We start from the raw sequence: 16,442 nt of genomic DNA, 5'->3' as shown, positions 1-16,442 counted from the left end.
CCCATCCCCATTGGAGCTCCACAAAGGCTACCTGGGTGTGGGCAGCCCCACCCCTGTTCATTGTTCATGGGCTGTTGTTGTTGCTGTTGAAAATACCCTGATGGTCGCATTCTACAATCTCGTGAATAATGTCCCCATCTGCCACAATTCCAACACGACCCCTGTTGTCCTCCCCTTGGTCCTTGCCCACCATACCCTCTGTTTCCCATTCCTCCGTATCCTCCCCTTTGCCCGCGGTACCCACCTCTTCCTTGGCCCGGCCTGTTCTGCCACTGCGATCCTTGGCATGGCTATTCCTCTCCGTTCCACTGTCCTTAGTCCTCTCCAACACACTGCGCTGCTATCCCAACGGGCCTTCCTTCTGCGTTTTCCTCTCCTTCGTTTCCTCTGTCTGCTGTTGCACTGGCAGTAATGGTGGCGACCTTCACTAATTTCGTCTGTACCAATTTTGCTTCGTCAGCCAGTCTCTTTTGCGTGACCTCCTTTTCCTTCTATTTGATCCTCCTCCAGTGGTGTACAATTATGCTCTGAATTTCAGGCCACCCTTTGGCTTCGATCCCAGCTATTTTGTCCAAGGCCTTCTGTACCTCTTTCGGCAACCCCTTTTTAATGATAAAATAGAATAAAGCTGTTGGTTCCATGCCGTACCAGTTTCGCTTCTCCATAAGTCTTGCACTCGCAAAATGAATTGCGCAGGATCCTCGTTCTCCTCCATCGTGCACTGCATTACTGCATGTAAATCTGGAACGTCTGGAAATGCATGCCGCAACGCATCCCACACTTGTGCTCGAACATTGTTGAATGGTGATCCATCGTGTCTGTCACAGCTCATCGTTACTCCCGGGAACTCTGCCCTTTCCCAGATTGTGTCTGCTTGGTCCCCGATTGCTGAAACTAATAGACTTTTTACATCACCTATAGCTAACGGCACACCTGCCGTGTTCTTCTCAAATACATGTATCCACTTACCTGCCCCTCCCGTAAGCGGGGGGAGGAGTTTTAACAAGTTGGTTTTGCCCTTTTGGGCCCACGGAATGTAGTTTGGCCTACCTGCTCCTTTATGTATCAGTGGCATATTTAGTTTTTGTTTCTTTCCCGTTCTGCTTGTCTTCCCTTTTTTCGTTTTACTTACCAATATGTTTCCTATCCTCCCTATTCGTTGCCTTAATCTACCTTTCCATAATGGTGGCGATAGTGTGTCTGGGTAACGGCGGTTTGGCAGTGGGGAACCCTCTGCGGCAGCTGCCTCTTCGTATTCATCTAAATCATCCCATATTTCTTCTATTTCTGACTCTAGCTCGTTATTATCCTCCCAGTTTTCCTTGGGTTCACTTCCTTGTCTTTCACCCTAGTCTCCACTTTGTTGACTCTCTGGTGTATCTGGGTGTATAATTCTTACTGGCTTGTTATTCAATTGGAACAGGAACTGTCCTTACTGCCACTCTTGTTCTTGCCTCTGCTGCAATGACGTCCCTTGTGATACTATAGACTTCCCTGATACAGAGGCTGCTGGGGTTGCATTGCTTGCTGCTCCGATCAGATGTGTGAGATCTGCCAGTGACTGTGGGGGGGTACCTCCCCTCCCCCTGGCAGCATTTGCCCTTTGTCACATAAAGCTCTTAACCGTGTTATTTACATTTGTGCGTGTGCTAGCTGACAGTTCAAATCACCTGTTAAACGTGCTATGTCCACAGGAGGCGCGCTCTTGGGGCCGTACAGGCCTCCTTTGTCATATGGTGGAGGTTTGGGGGCTGTTGCCCCGCCTTGGGTAGTGGCGGTGGGTGGTATATACAGGGGTTCACTAAACCCTACCGCTGGCCTAGTCATTAAGGGATAGATTTTTGTTACTTTGTTTTCGGTTGTAGTTGTTGAGCATTCCCCTTTTGGTGTCCCGCCTACTTCTTCAGGGTTTTTCTGCTTTTCTGTCATTCGGCTTGTACCTACCTCTGCTGTGGGGGCAACTTCCTCAAACATTCGCCATAGATCTAACACTTCTCTCCGTTTCTGTAACTGTTTCCCTTTGTATCGCGCTAACAAATGTGTTGATACTAGGTCCAACACTCTTTTGTCAAATGATCCCTCCTTCTGGCCAAATTGGTGTGACCCCGTCTCCCTTTATCTCAGTGATCCACTGATCGTGATACTTCTGTATCCTGTCGCTACAAGTGGAAGGTGCTGGCAAATATGTGCTAGTGGTGTTACTCCCCTCCCCCCCACCCCATGGTAATGTTGCTTTTCCTTTCTTGTGTATTCTAGTACCTTTGAATCTCTTCCCACCTCTCACTTGGTATGTCAGTTACAATATGTGGAAATAATACGTTCTTTATCAATGCTCACAATTACCATATATCGCATTAGCTTTCTGAGAGGTGTTACCTAGTCACCTCTCACAATTTATTTATTTGCCTTACCTTATATCAATCACAAATTATTTATACTAAAATACTTTAGCGTGTTCAACAAGACACAGAAGCAGACCGACAGACATATAATCATGCAACATACAAATGCACTGTCTGCGCGCGTTTGTTCTTTCCCTATTCCCGTTACTGTCCCTGTTTTTCTTCTTCCCTATTCTACCTACTATTTCGCATTCACTCGCCACCTCTTTCACCTTTATTATGTCTCAAGATTTCTTACTTCCACGGAAAAAGAATATTCTAAAAACGACTCCGAGCCTACACGAGACCCCTACTATTTTTCTCTTTATCTTTATTCTGCACTTGGTCGGGACAAATGCTACGCGGCGCCGCCTTCTACCCCCTACGGGCTAGGATACCACTTCTCTTCTTCTTCTCACAACACCTAATGGCCATATAAAGGATAGATCGGAAAAGCCTCACCGTCACTCACGCAGACCCTATTCTTGGCTACCTTCCCTTTGTTGCTAATTCCCTTCTTCCCGTATTTCCCCTTACCTTCCTTTGGGGTCTTTGCAACCGGGACTCCGTGTTCAGTCAGGTACTCAGAGGGACGCCGCTCACGGCCGGACCTCGCTCAGGTCCGTCCCCCAACCAAAGTATGGGCTGCCTTGGTGAGCAGCTTTTTCGATCGGGTATTCGTCAACCGGGAACCCTTGACCCTTTCTTCTTGGTGTGCACAGTCTGGTGAACCGCGGATGCGATGGTTCTGCTGGGGAGTGCCTTGGATCTCGCTGCCGGGCGGCGCAGGCCTCAAGGCACCTCTCTAAATCACGTCAGGGTCACCAGAAATGTAGGTGCCTTTCCCCGTCTTACTACGCGTGAGAGAAAAAATAAAATGGCAAACGCAACCCAATGTCGGGGAAAGAGGCACTGAGAGCCTGCTGCAAGAGTTCAAAGGATGGTTTATTTCACCAGCTAGGAAATAACCCAAAAAACTCTCCCTCCATTTACATCAGTGCCAGTATTTATATCAGTTAAAGTAACTCTAACAAAAAATGCTAAATGGACCCGATTGGCCAGACGGTGTGGTGCTGTAGGTGTGGGTAGCATCTCTTCCTCCTGGTTGGCTGAGTATTTGACGGATGTCAAACATCTTGTGCTCCATGCAGGTCAGGGTCCGGTCACTGTGGTCACTACCTAAGCTAATATGTTACACACTAAATAACAAATTATTTAAAACATTTTATGCTACTTGTCACATTTCTACATAAGTCACACACAATGATTATTATCAGTACAATTGGATAATTCGTGGCTTTATTTGGAGGCCTTGACCTTATTGTGCATGTAGAAGAATCAAGCTGTGTTTCGCATATCTGCTAGGTTTCAAACTCATTAGTACAAGTAAAAACATATATAGTAGTAAAAATGCTTAAGGTTAGTGGGTGTGTTGGGTGGGTTTCGCAGCGCAGGCCAGGGTCTGGCACTTGAAAGAAATACCTTACAGGGGGTGCAGGGTCAGGATGGCAATAAATTGTTCTAATGGGGGTGGGTGGCTTGCACATTTATGAGGACGAATCGAGCAGAAAGTGCTTAGCTCATTCTGGTTCACATGCCGGTTCTCAGGCGAACAGTGATCTCAGAGGAAGAAAACTGTAGCATATTGATTGTTGCAACTTTCTCTGGCTTCAGCGTGAGAATGGAAGCGCAGAGCTTTCCTTCGCAGGGGGAGTGCAAGGGTGGGGGCCAGCCAGGTGCCTGCGCGCCTTGTGTGTCTCTGTCCTTGGCTGCTGTTGTGGAAGGGGAGCTGAGCATTGCTGTACTATCGCAGTGAGGCCTGTTTACCCAAGATGGAGTTGAAAGGGGGGCACAAAAGATGGATGCCCCGTCTCCTGCTCAGTAGTCCCATCTATGTAGCAGTCAACCGTGGTTAACTTCACATAAGAGCAAGGGGCAATCCCACTACCGGAGGCACGTGGTCCAAGCCTTGTACTGAGGAGCGTACGACGCGAGGTGGCCTAAGGACTCCTCGCTTCCATACACTTGTTATGAGGTGATTGCAGTTTTGCGATTTCAATATTGGTTGACTAACGACCTCATCTCCTTGGCTACAACTGGATTAACCTCTGTATGGGAGTGTTTTGGCTTACCCAATTGACCAGAGGGGCAGAGAGTATGCCGAATCCAAGGAGCTTGTCACCTCTCCCCAAGGGTGAGCCACCACCTTTTGGACTAGGAAGGTGAGCCCACTATGCTTAACACCTCCTAGGGGACAGGGTAAGCTGGATCCCTATGGAAGTGACTGACCCTTTGGGGACAGTCAAACCCTATAGCGGTTCTTAGGTCACTATCCTCCTTTATCCCTCCTACGCTAACACCTTTAGGGGGTATCTAGGAGCCAAGTTGTATGAGGCCCCTTTTTACAGTGGCTGACAGCTTCTGACTCAAATCTTACCCGGTGCTCACGGAAGACAGCAGAGCGCCCAGAAAACCAGACTCCAGGGGGAGCTTCTTTGAAGAGCCAATCAGGAACGAGATTCTATGGTGTGGCCGGTAAGAGATTGAACACCAAATGCGGCATACTGGCCGCATGCACAAGAGTGCAACCAGGCTCCATGGATGCCTAACCGGAACCGTCCAGTGCGGCCACGAGAACAAAGTAACTCTGGAGGCTGAAGTAAAGCCCAGAAGAAAAGCCACCTAATTGGCACGCACTGACCTAACTGGAAAAGAACACCAGAGTGGGGAGAGAATAGAGAAGCCCCATGGTGGGGACTTAAAGGGAGAGCATACTCTCAGCGGGGAGAGAAACGTAACAGTCCCTGAGTGGGAAGTAAGAGAGAGAGAAAACCCTGCAATGAAGAAAGAACTGAAGATCCCTGAAGAAGGGTGAAAGACCGAAACAAACCCTGGAGTGGGGAGACTAAGAGAAAACCCTGAGGCTGAGAGCAGAAATACCCACTCCAGTGCTGGTCTCTTTTCTTTGCCCCACTCTGGGGCTAAGAACAGAGAAGCCTCGGAAGGGGGAGAAAGGAAGAGGCAAAACAGCAGAGCTCCAGAGTGGGGAGAGGAGGAAAGAGACAGAGTGGGGATTGGGTAGGGGGCAGAAATATGCAAGAAAGACGAAGGTCTCCCAAAAGGATGAAGGACTGTAAGAGGGCATACGAGATGAGGCCTGCTGGGAGCCCCGGGACAATATGAACGATATAACCTGGAACTGTTGACATAAGCAAGTGCATAAGGTAAAGAGGTAAGAGGTGGTGCTCAGAAGCCATCAGCCATCCCATTCAGTATGCAATGTCCCCAATGGTATTGCTTGTATTTGTGCGTTTTATTTTTAGATGTAGGGAGAGAAACTAGGTTAGAATAGGATTCTGGACTGAGGACTTCATCTATGTAAAATCACCCTTTTATTTGTTTCGAGTAGGAGTTGGTCTTCGGGAAAGGTTAGGCCTTTTACGGCAAAGAAAGATGCCTCCTTGTTCGTCTCCGAATTCTGTACTATTATGAGAGAGAAGGAGACCCAGACAGACCGAGACCTGACCCATAATGCAAGCCACATGTTTTATCTCATCAGTCAGTTGTACTTTTTCAGTTAGGACAGTCACTTTTACCATGTTTTATCCAGAGACGAGAAGTTTCTTTCGAACCAGACACAAGCTCTAGAAAAAACATGCCAAATATGGAACACTCAAATGCCTAAACCTCAGTTGTCTGCATACTGGTTGCCAATTGGAAGCATCTGGCATAACTATTAAATAATTCGAAGGAATATAAAGAGCAGCATATCGGCTGCAATCCAAGCAGGCCCTTGTGTTCACTCGCATACATGTGCCCAGAAGAAGGAAAATAAAAGTGCTATTCTCAATCATAGGGCTTTGGACATGAAACCATTCAAAAAATTAAACTAACTTGTGAGTCCAGTGGGTGAGCATTTTTCAGAATCTAATCATGCCCTTAATGATCTCAAGATTGCTGTACTCTGGGGTAATTTCAGGACTGACAAAGCCAGAAAGACCTACGAATTCAAATGCATACACGCTTTCAATATACTGGCAGGACGCTTGAACAGACATCGCGGTTTCATGAGCCACTATTCCAACTAACAGACTTTCACCTTTTTCACTCCTAGAGCTACAGGCATCACAACATCCAGACCTGACACATTCCATCTCTTTTTCCAAAGCCATTCACAGACATTCAACTGGCACTGCACCAGCCCTACCAGGCTCTCTAAGGTAATGAATGGTTATCAAACTCCCTCCAACCCAACCCCATCTGCCAATAGCTTTCCATGGCCCTTGTCCCTAGTCAAGCCACACCCTTTCCTCTTGATTGGGATGTAACACAATACCGATGTGGTATTTGACAGTCACCACACTGGGCTCCACGGGTTACAGGCCTAACACATAAACTGGCTGTATAGCCCCTCTTTCAGACTTCTAGAGGCACAACCCTGATATGTTGATGACTGTGCTACCACTGATCTTGTAAAGGGACTGGCCTTACATATCTAGCTTCAACTGGACTGTACATACAATGACTGACACCAAACCAACACCTCCTGCCTTCCTGAAAGCACTCTTAACAGGGTGGGCTGTTTTTTAATTCCTTTTCCCTGCTCTCCACTTTGTCCCATTTAATAGTGTATTTAGGCCTTTATAGATTGCAATGTGTGGGGGAGTTGAACATCACATTCCTTTCTGACCAAAACTACAAATATGGTACAGATAATTGGGTATCTGCAGGAGGGGCTATGAAAGCTGTAATGCTGTGATGTTTTCGAAATGCATAATTTAATCTCTGCCTGAGGAAGTGGAGACATTTGCAAATATATAAAATAAAGGACTTTGTTAGCCTAATTAAGGTATTGACGTGGTGTTTTCTTCCTGATCAACATTATATATATATATATATATATATATATATATATATATATATATATATATATATATATATACACATTTCTGAGGCTTGTGGAATCTGCTTAGATCATATGCTATGCATAGGCTATCATCTAGTGGAGGCTGCAGAGCATTACAGTTTTCGAAACTCGAAAAGGGACATCGACAGGGCATGCCAGTAATACTATCCCTAGTGTGACGTCCACTGTACCCATGGACCTTCACGCGTCGAGGTCCCTCAGATTGTTTTTTCCTGCCATTGTGAGCATTTGCTTATTGCGGAGTTCAATTTCGGCATAACGCCATTTTGCTTATGACCAGTTTAAAAATAGTTTACTCTTTCTGTCCTTTCCTTCCGAATTCAACCAATTCATCGACACAATGGAAAACAATTCAAGATTCGACGGTCCCTTTCGGCCTTGGAAGGCCCACCGGGCCTAGGCCCTTACAGTAGGGAGAGTGGGGGGCGGTCATTGTACAATGCATTTACCCACCCTTTCCCTTTCTCGCCTGGCTGCCTTTCCCAAACATGGATATAATACCTTTTAAATTCTGCCCCATGTATAATAAAAAATGTCTGTGGATCGACAAACACACAGTGTGCAACCTGTGTTTAGACCGCGATGAAGGGCTTTGTCCAGCCTGCAAGCTCTTCAAACCTAAAACTCTTAAAGATCGCAAAAGCAAGCGCTGGGGCAATCACGCAATGCAGGCCGAGGCCGCCATTGACGTGGAGGGAGCTTCCAGTGACGACAGTGTTGCCGTCTTTTCGGATGGCGAGGGCAACGGGGTACAGCCAAGTTCCCAAGTGCAAGCCCCTGACCCTAAGAGACACACCAGCAGCTCTGTTACGGGGACGACACCCAGCGGCAAGAGCACTTCCACTACACACGCGACTAAACGTACATCCCTGGGCGATGAATCGGCACCGTCGACCAAACGCACTGATAGTGTCTAGGGGGAGATCTGTAGATTCCTGGTCCTCTGGGCACTCGAGGTCCTGATCACCCCACGACAGGCCCTGGAAACCGAAAGACGTTGCCCATTAAACATGGTCTGAATGCTGAACATCGGCAGAGGATGCAGAGGTCCATCCCAATACCGAGAGTCGACCTCATTTGTCGAAATCGACTGTAAAGTCAAAAAATACTGGCTTGTCTCACCTGGTTGAGAAACATGTCCCTGAGAGCCTGCTAAAGGCTACTCGTACCAAAAGGTCTTCCTCGAAGAGTTCTAATCATAAAGACAAGTCTCATAAGGGCAAGTCTACCCCTTCTAAGGAAGCATTACCTGTCCCACAAGAGGAGGGTTCTTTGGCTGAGGCCTTACAGAATAAGGACCTATCCACACCTACGCTCTTAGTAAAAGTCCCTACCCCTCATTACCCTGGAGTTATCCCCAGTTCAGCCCAATGGACATAGATAGGTGATGCCAAGAATGACCTTTTTTGCCAATTTATTTGAAAAAAAATCTCAGGCTATCGAACTTTCTAATCACACCTCCTACTACTCAGGGTTCCAGCTCTCAGCCTCAGGGTTCCAGCTCTCAGACCCTGACTTAGTTCTCAGCCCCTGGCTTCATCCCAGCCACCAGCAAGAAGGTCTCGTACAGCAGCTGAGCTTTGTGTTAATACAGACACTGAAGGGGATAATGAGGACTACCAACTTTCTGATCATTACTATGATGATGATGATGATGAGGCAGAGGTGTATACGCTGGCCTCACCAATTCAACTAGATTCCCCAGTGCCTGATTCTCCAGTAGATAAGCAGCCCCTCTACAACGACATATTAATCAAAGCAGCTGAGCACTTTGGCATTCAGACACATGAGACTCAGCAAGACGAGGACTTTGTCGAAGATATTTTGGGAGACAAGAAGGCTTCCACCCAATTCATCCCAATTTTAAAATCTTTCCACAGAAGAATCCAACCTTCACTAGAGACACCTAACCAACACGGGCAGTGAACCCGCGAGTAGAGAACCTTTTCCGCCCGGCGCCATCTGACCCTCTCTATATCGGGGGCCAGCTTAAGTCTGATTCGTTTGTGGTGACAACTACCTGTAAAAGGGCAGGGACATCACTAGCCTCTTTGGAGGCTCCCCCAGACAAAGAGAGCAAGAAGCTCTATACCAGGGGAAGGAAGGTAGCGACTTTGGCAGCGTTTCAAGCTAGAATCGCCAACAATTCTACACTGTTAGCAAGTTATGATTGCCATAAATGGGATTAAATAACCACCCCAATAGCTTCTGCTCCCTAACCCTTAAAGTCTCAACTTGCATTAGTAGCAGCTGAAGGCAAAGCTACTGCCAGCGGCATTCTCAAGAATAATCTCGATGCTGCAGATAATGCAGGCTGAATAATCGCTGAAGGAACCATAATCAAGCGCCAGGCTTGGCTTCGCCAGTCTGGCTTTAAGCTAGAGACCCAGGCGACATTACTTAACATGCCAGTGTAACCAAGAGTCTTATTCTGCAAAACAGTAGAGGATGCCCTGAAGTCCGCCAAGGAGGAATAAGACACCCTCATGTCCCTCTGGCAACTAACTAATAAACTTCCTGGCCAGAGAGGCGTGAATAATTTTTGGCACTTTTGTGGCCAAAATTCCCAAAGAGGCTACGGATATGTACAAAGTCATATTTCTTCCTGGAATAACAACCAAGGTCAGGAGTTGCAGGGTTGCCAGACAGGCCAGCCCAGATCCCACGGCTGGGGGGGTCCTCCACATCTAGAAGTGGAGGAACACCTCCCAAGCAAAGACCACTACAGGTCCCATGTCTCCCCAGTAGGGGGACGGATTTCACTCTTCACCCATGCATGGGAGGGAATAACCACAAACAAGTGGGTGCTATCAACAGTAGTGGGAGGTGATTGTGTGGAAAGGAACACAACAAGAGAAGAACAGCTCATCCTTCTCGAGCGGGCAACACGTTGCTTCTCAAGGACACCAGATATTGTGCCATCCAACGAGGTAAACCAGGGTATTTATTCAACCTACTTCCTTGGGCCAAAGAAAGGTCTAACTATGCACCCAGTGTTAGACTTACGCCCTGAAAACACCTATGTAAAGCCACAAAAATTCTGCATGACAACGCTACAAGAAGTAATCCCCCTGCTAAAACGGGGAGATTACATGGCAACACCGGATATGAAAGATGCCTATTTTCATATTTCAATGTTCACAGTGCACACAAAACTCTTGCGTTTTAAAATAGCAAGCCGGCACTACCAATTCAAGGTGTTACCCATTCGGGATCGCTTCAGCTTCAAAGGTATTCACCAATGTACTGGTGGTAGTGCACCTGCGCAGGGAGGCAATCCCAGTGTACCCCTACCTGAACTATGGGCTGATAACAGGGGAATCACCCCGTCTTTGCAAACTAAACCTGAAACGAACCATAAACTTTCTCTTCCAATTTGGTTTCTCCTTAAACGAGAAAGCCAAGTCTTCTACCAAACACAGCAAAACGGCTCCCAGGCTGTCTTAGACACAAGAGCAGGCTTGCCCTTTCCATCCATGGAAAGAGTTCAAAACATGCTTCGGCAAATACCCCAGTATCAATCCGGTCGCCAGATGAGTGTACGCAAAGCAATGCGTTTACTAGGCATGATGGCATTGTGCATATACCTGGTCCCACACGCATGTCTGTGCATGCACCCCATGCAGGAGTGGTTGGCGAAACAGTGGTCTCAGGCAAGCGGTCAGTGGGACGATCGAGTGGTCGTTTCGCCAACACTAGTTCCAAACATACGCTGGTGAACAAGGGAAAATCTGTTAACGGGAAAACCCTTCCACGATCCGGAGGTGCAATCGATCGTTATAACAGACGCATCACTCTCCAGGTGGGGGGGTTCACTACCTTCACCACACAGCACATGGTCTGTGGACTCGCATCACAGCTCAGAACTACATCAACCTGTTGAAACTACAAAGCTCTTCAAACATTCGAAGCGCAGCTGACGAACCAGAAGGTTCAAATGTTAACATACGGCACCACTGCAATGTTCTATATAAACAAACGGGGGGCACACTCTCCAAATCTGTCCAAGCTGGCACAGAAAATATGGAGGTGGGCACTCAAACAGGGGATGTTTCCTATCATCCCAACACGTTCCAGGGCAACTCACCCTAGCAGACTCTCTGAGCAGAGATCTCCTACCAGAAGAACACAAGTGACTACTAGAACCAGGTGTATTAGACCACATCTTCTTCCAGTGGGGTTACCCCATGCTAGACTTGTTCGCTACAGGAAAAAACAAGCAATGCCCAGACTTTGTATCCAGGTTCCCCAAACCAGGCTTCAAGGGGAACGCCCTATGGATGAACTGGTCCGGGAAATTTGCTTACGCTCCCCCCCCACCCCCCAAACCCCCACCCAACTCCCTTAATGAGCAGGGTAGTCAATGAGATTCACAGGGAACAAATGACGCTCATCCTAGTTGCTTCCATGTAGGCAAGACAGCCATGGTATCCACATCTGCGCAAACTGGCGATGTGCGATTCCGTCAATCTCCCATGTCAGACGAACCTATTGACCCAACAGAGGGGAATGACAGTACACACTCAACCACAATCAATGAACCTGGCAGCTTGGCTCCTAAGGTCCTAAGTGTTCGGACACCTTAATCTGCCACAACGGTGTATGGATATCCTCAAACCTAACACTAGACACTGTTATTTCTGCAAGTGGAGAAGATTTGTAATCTGGTGCCAGTCTAAACAAATAAACCCCATAGAATGTACTCCATCCCATATTTAAACTATATTCTCCACTTGTTAGACTCTGGGTTAGTATTCAACTCCATAAAGGTCCCCCTGGCGGCTTTATCAGCGTACACCACCTCTCAGAGTAAGATATCATGGTGGAAAATTTCAGTCATTAAGCTTTCATGGAAGGGGTAAAAAAACTCCACCCTCCAATTTCTAGTCCACAGCCAGGGTGGGATCTCAATGTTGTACTCGCTAAGCTCCTGGGGGCCCCCATTCAAGCCTATGCACAAGTCAAGTCTTAAACACCTGACATACAAGACTGCCTTCTTAGTGGCTATTACTTCCATACGAAGAGTTGGTGAATTACAAGCATTGTCAGTGCAGGATACTTTCTTTATCATTCATAAGGACAAACTGGTTTTACGTACCCATCTGAGGTTCTCTCCTAAATTCATAACCAAATTCCACGTAAACCAATCCATTGAGCTACCGGCCTTCTTTCAGAATCCAACTAGCTCAGCTGAGGTAAAACTCCACACATTAGATGTAAGCAGGGTGGTCCTTTACTATGTAAATAAGACCAGACGGCTAAGGAGAACAGACCAGCTGTTTGTCTCCGTAGTACCAGGCAGAGAAGGAGATCGCATTTCTAAGAATGCCATCTCCAGATGGATAGTCGGATGCATGCAACTGCTATTCATTATCAAACAAAACGCTGCCTTTTACACCAAGAGCTCACTCCATTAGAAGCTCAGGAGCTACCTTGGCCTTTATCGCAAATGTCCCCTTAGACAGCATTTGCAAAGCAGCTACATGGAGCTCAGTACATACCTTCATCAGCACTACTGCATTGACACCCATTCCAAAGCAGATGCACGGGTGGGACAAGTGGTTCTAAAACATCTGTTTGTAGACGTTTTGCAAATAATACTATTTAAATTGTATAGTGGGTAAAAGGCACTTTATCTGGAATGCAAATGAAACAAGGTGGGTTTTTTGCAATGATACTTGGATCCTTAAAAATGCAAGTGTGGCACTCTATTCCCCCCCTGATGATGATATGCCACTGGTGTATTATCAATTCCATAAAAACACTTGCCTGATCATCTGAATGGCAACATTTTGCGTACTTTAGAACCTGCCTATAGACACTAGGGTAGAATGTTCATAGGGTATTACGATAGTCCAAGCATGTTAATATAGTGGCTTGGAGTGGTAATCTGGAGCAAATAAGATTGGCACATGGCCCTAGGCATACCTGGGAAGAAATAAGTCTTCACTGCTATGGCTGTGTCTTCACCATGTGAAGAGTACTGGGTCATCTCCCAGTTTCAAGAAAAGTGGATGTACACCGCCAATACCCAATAACTTACACACGGTCACCCTCCAGTTCTGTCTTTGTGGATTTGAAGCCTCAAGCAATTAAGGCTACATCACGGTTTTTATTTCTGCAAGTTGTATGTCGGGGCTACTTAGAACCAAAATGTAAAACTCTGTGCCGTCAACATAATGGTGACACTGCAGGCCATCTCTCATTATCCAGTAACCAAGCATATATATTGAAAAACTGGGACAAATGTTTTAAATCCAGTAGGACATCAAAAGGGCCAGGGCCTAGAATTAATTGGGAATTGATGCTGCTCTATGCTTTCAATATACTAGTATGACGCCCCTGTACTACAAAATATTTGGAACCTCTTTTGAAAACTTGTTTGAAAAAAACAAATGGAGGGTCACGAAATTTGATGTATGCTTACGTTAAGCCATCTAGTTTTTTTTTTCTTTCAGTTGTCAAGGTCTAGTAGCAGATGTAGGATTATTTGCATTCATTATATTTATATGCTGGAAGCTGGGCTGGTCACTGACTATCTGTGTTTACAAGAGCTCTCGGATGCATGTAATTGGGACCATTAGTAAAGTGCAGCTGTAACTCCTTTAGGCCATGTTTTTTCATGTGCTTTTGAGATGCAATATCTATCAATCATCTTGTCAATAAGCTCTTAACCATTGTTTTCTTTCAGGGGGCAGCCAAAATGATCCAAGAAACTGGAGACCACCCGGCCAAACTGCGGAATGATGTTTGTACCCCCGGCGGGACCACGATCTACGCCCTCCATGAGCTGGAGAAGGGTGGCTTGAGAGCCACCGTTATGAATGCAGTGGAGGCTGCGACGACCCGGGCTCGAGAGATGGGCAAGCAATGAGAGCCACTCCCTTTCGCCGGTCGTTCGGATGGCAGTTTCCAGGCCCGCCTTGACCTTGTGATTATGAAGGCGAAAGAGTGGGATCTGGCCCACAATTGCTGTTCAAGATGATTCCATAGCTAGTGGTGGTGTTTCCAAGCAAAGTATTGCTGTCCACCAAGAACATCTCGGATGTGAAGTTGATTTATTCCTTCTTGTTCTTCACGTCACACTTCCAAGGGTTGCATAACCATATCCTTGCGATTTGAGGCATTTCACATTCCAGACAACATGGAACTGTGCAGGGTTTTTTGTGCTGGAGGCGCAACGTGGTTCTGTTTGAAACAGTAGGCCTGTGAGTTACCACATCCATTGCAGCGATAGGTGGCTCTTCCAGCCCACTTCCTAGATTGGTTTGGTGTTTCTGATCCGAAGTGAACATGGTGCTATGCTTTCTGCACTTACAAGGCAGCCAGGGGAAATGCTTAATTCTTCAATACAATTTGCCTTCAGGGAAACCGGGCATGTTGGATACAATGTGTAGTATTTATGGTACACAAAGATCATTTTGTGGCAAATCATTGGGTTTCTCAGAAGGCCGCATGAACCACCTACCTCCTGGTGTTTTTGTTTATTTGAGTTTAGGGTGGTTGGTGTATGATGATGCGTTACCACTTTAAGTTGAGCTTGAGGCCTTCTAATTGGAATGTTCAAAATCCTGATCTAAAACTGTTTATTAAGCAGTCCTGATTGTCTATGCTGCAAATGGGCCTTTGCGGCTGTCCACGGCTGATTTTGGCTGGCGTGTTGTGCGTGCTGTTGGTTCAGCATGAATGACTTCCTGAAAGTAGGCCAGCCCTTTGTGCAAGTGGGTTTTGGTGTGGGATTCTGACAAAACAAGCTGCTGCAAGCCCCTAGTCTCGAGACTTCTTTATCTGAGAACCTTTGTGATCCGCTACTGCCAGTATGTTGGGAAGGTCCATAAGCCACCCTAAGCTGGTTCCCCATATTACACACATCACCAAGCCTACTGTGTTGGCACCCTTCATATTGGAGATTGTCATTGTATCAATATGTTATGGATAGGCAAGGTCCCAACAACCTTTTTGTCAGGTGGCCACTCGAAAGACCATTGGCAAGAGTTGATGTTCCATTGTTGCTGGTAAATTACCTTTATTAAGGTTCGCTATTTCTGTGCAAAACAGGTCTTTAATTGTAACATGAGAATGTGTTTGGGGGATACTTTCCATAGTTTGAGCTCAATGTCTCATTTTAAATGTATCTTCTTTATTGGGCTTACTAATTTGATTTTTGCATTTTCACTGGGATGTACACAAAAATATTGGAATGTTTCATGAAATACCCCAGAAAAGGTAAGCGCTGAAGTGGACATGAGAAACATAAACAATGGAGTGACTGTAGTTTTTTCATAAGCCAATATTGTTTGTTATATAAATTAAACCCTTTACTTGTGCCAACATCCAAATTCCTGTAATAAAGCTGTGAGACATTACTAGCTTGGGCGTAAGTTTATCTGTCTGCTGTAAAACAAATGTGTGCACAGAGCCAAAACTCTGTTCTCTGTTCTCGTACATCCTTCTTCCCTGTTGACTTTCTTTACTAGGGGCCTGCACTTGCGTACAGAAGGAACACTCTGCCTCCAACTCAAGTCCACTACCTGCCTTTGCTCCTCCCCCACTTCTCTCTTGCTGCGCTCTCCAATCCTTCGTTTCTCTCCTCTCCCTAATATTGATCCCCTATCTGTGCCTCTGTGTCCTGATCTTATTACACTCTGTCTATATGTCAACTACCTCCCTCCCTCCTGCTTCACTCTGCATTCACCACTACTCCTGCAATCACCTTGCACTCTGCACCCACTCCTACCATACACCCCCTATGACTTCCATTCACTGTCTTTCACAAACCCCTCCTCACATTACACTCGACTGGTTCTCTCTCTCTCTCTCTCTCTCTCTCTCACACACTCTACCTTGCCTGCACTCTCCCTGCCTTAGTCTCCTGAACAGTCTGTTGGTCCACCACCACTCCACTTAATCTCACCAGAATACCTTCCAATATCCTCTATGCTGGCTGGGCTTTTGTAGGACACCCTGTCCCTACAACGCTCTTCCTGGCCCCATTGGACTGCCTGGTCACATGTTCTCCATGGCCAATCTCTGGCTAAGCTATCTTTGGAAGTGGTCTAGCTCTCCTCAATTTGAGTTCTCTATTTGTAGGGTGCAAGCCATGTGCTCTTGCTGCATGTCTTCCTTGTGGCTTT

At 46.5% G+C, this 16,442-nt stretch overlaps 1 protein-coding gene across 1 annotated transcript in view; it reads left to right on the top strand.

Moving 5' to 3' along the window:
- Positions 1-15,674, top strand: part of PYCR3 (pyrroline-5-carboxylate reductase 3) — a 183,617-nt gene extending 167,943 nt beyond the window's left edge. The window contains exon 6 of the mRNA XM_069621766.1: positions 14,000-15,674. Coding sequence (XP_069477867.1) covers positions 14,000-14,182 — 183 coding nt within the window. The 3' untranslated portion in view covers positions 14,183-15,674. The remainder of the gene's footprint in view (positions 1-13,999) is intronic.
- The last annotated feature ends 768 nt before the right edge of the window (positions 15,675-16,442 follow it).

The sequence above is a fragment of the Ambystoma mexicanum genome, chromosome 5q, assembly GCF_040938575.1.
Source record: "Ambystoma mexicanum isolate Mex_15411 chromosome 5q, UKY_AmexF1_1, whole genome shotgun sequence".
Taxonomy (NCBI): domain Eukaryota; kingdom Metazoa; phylum Chordata; class Amphibia; order Caudata; family Ambystomatidae; genus Ambystoma; species Ambystoma mexicanum.
The sequence above is the reverse complement of the archived record's forward strand: the minus strand, read 5'-3'. Positions and strand labels throughout refer to the sequence as shown.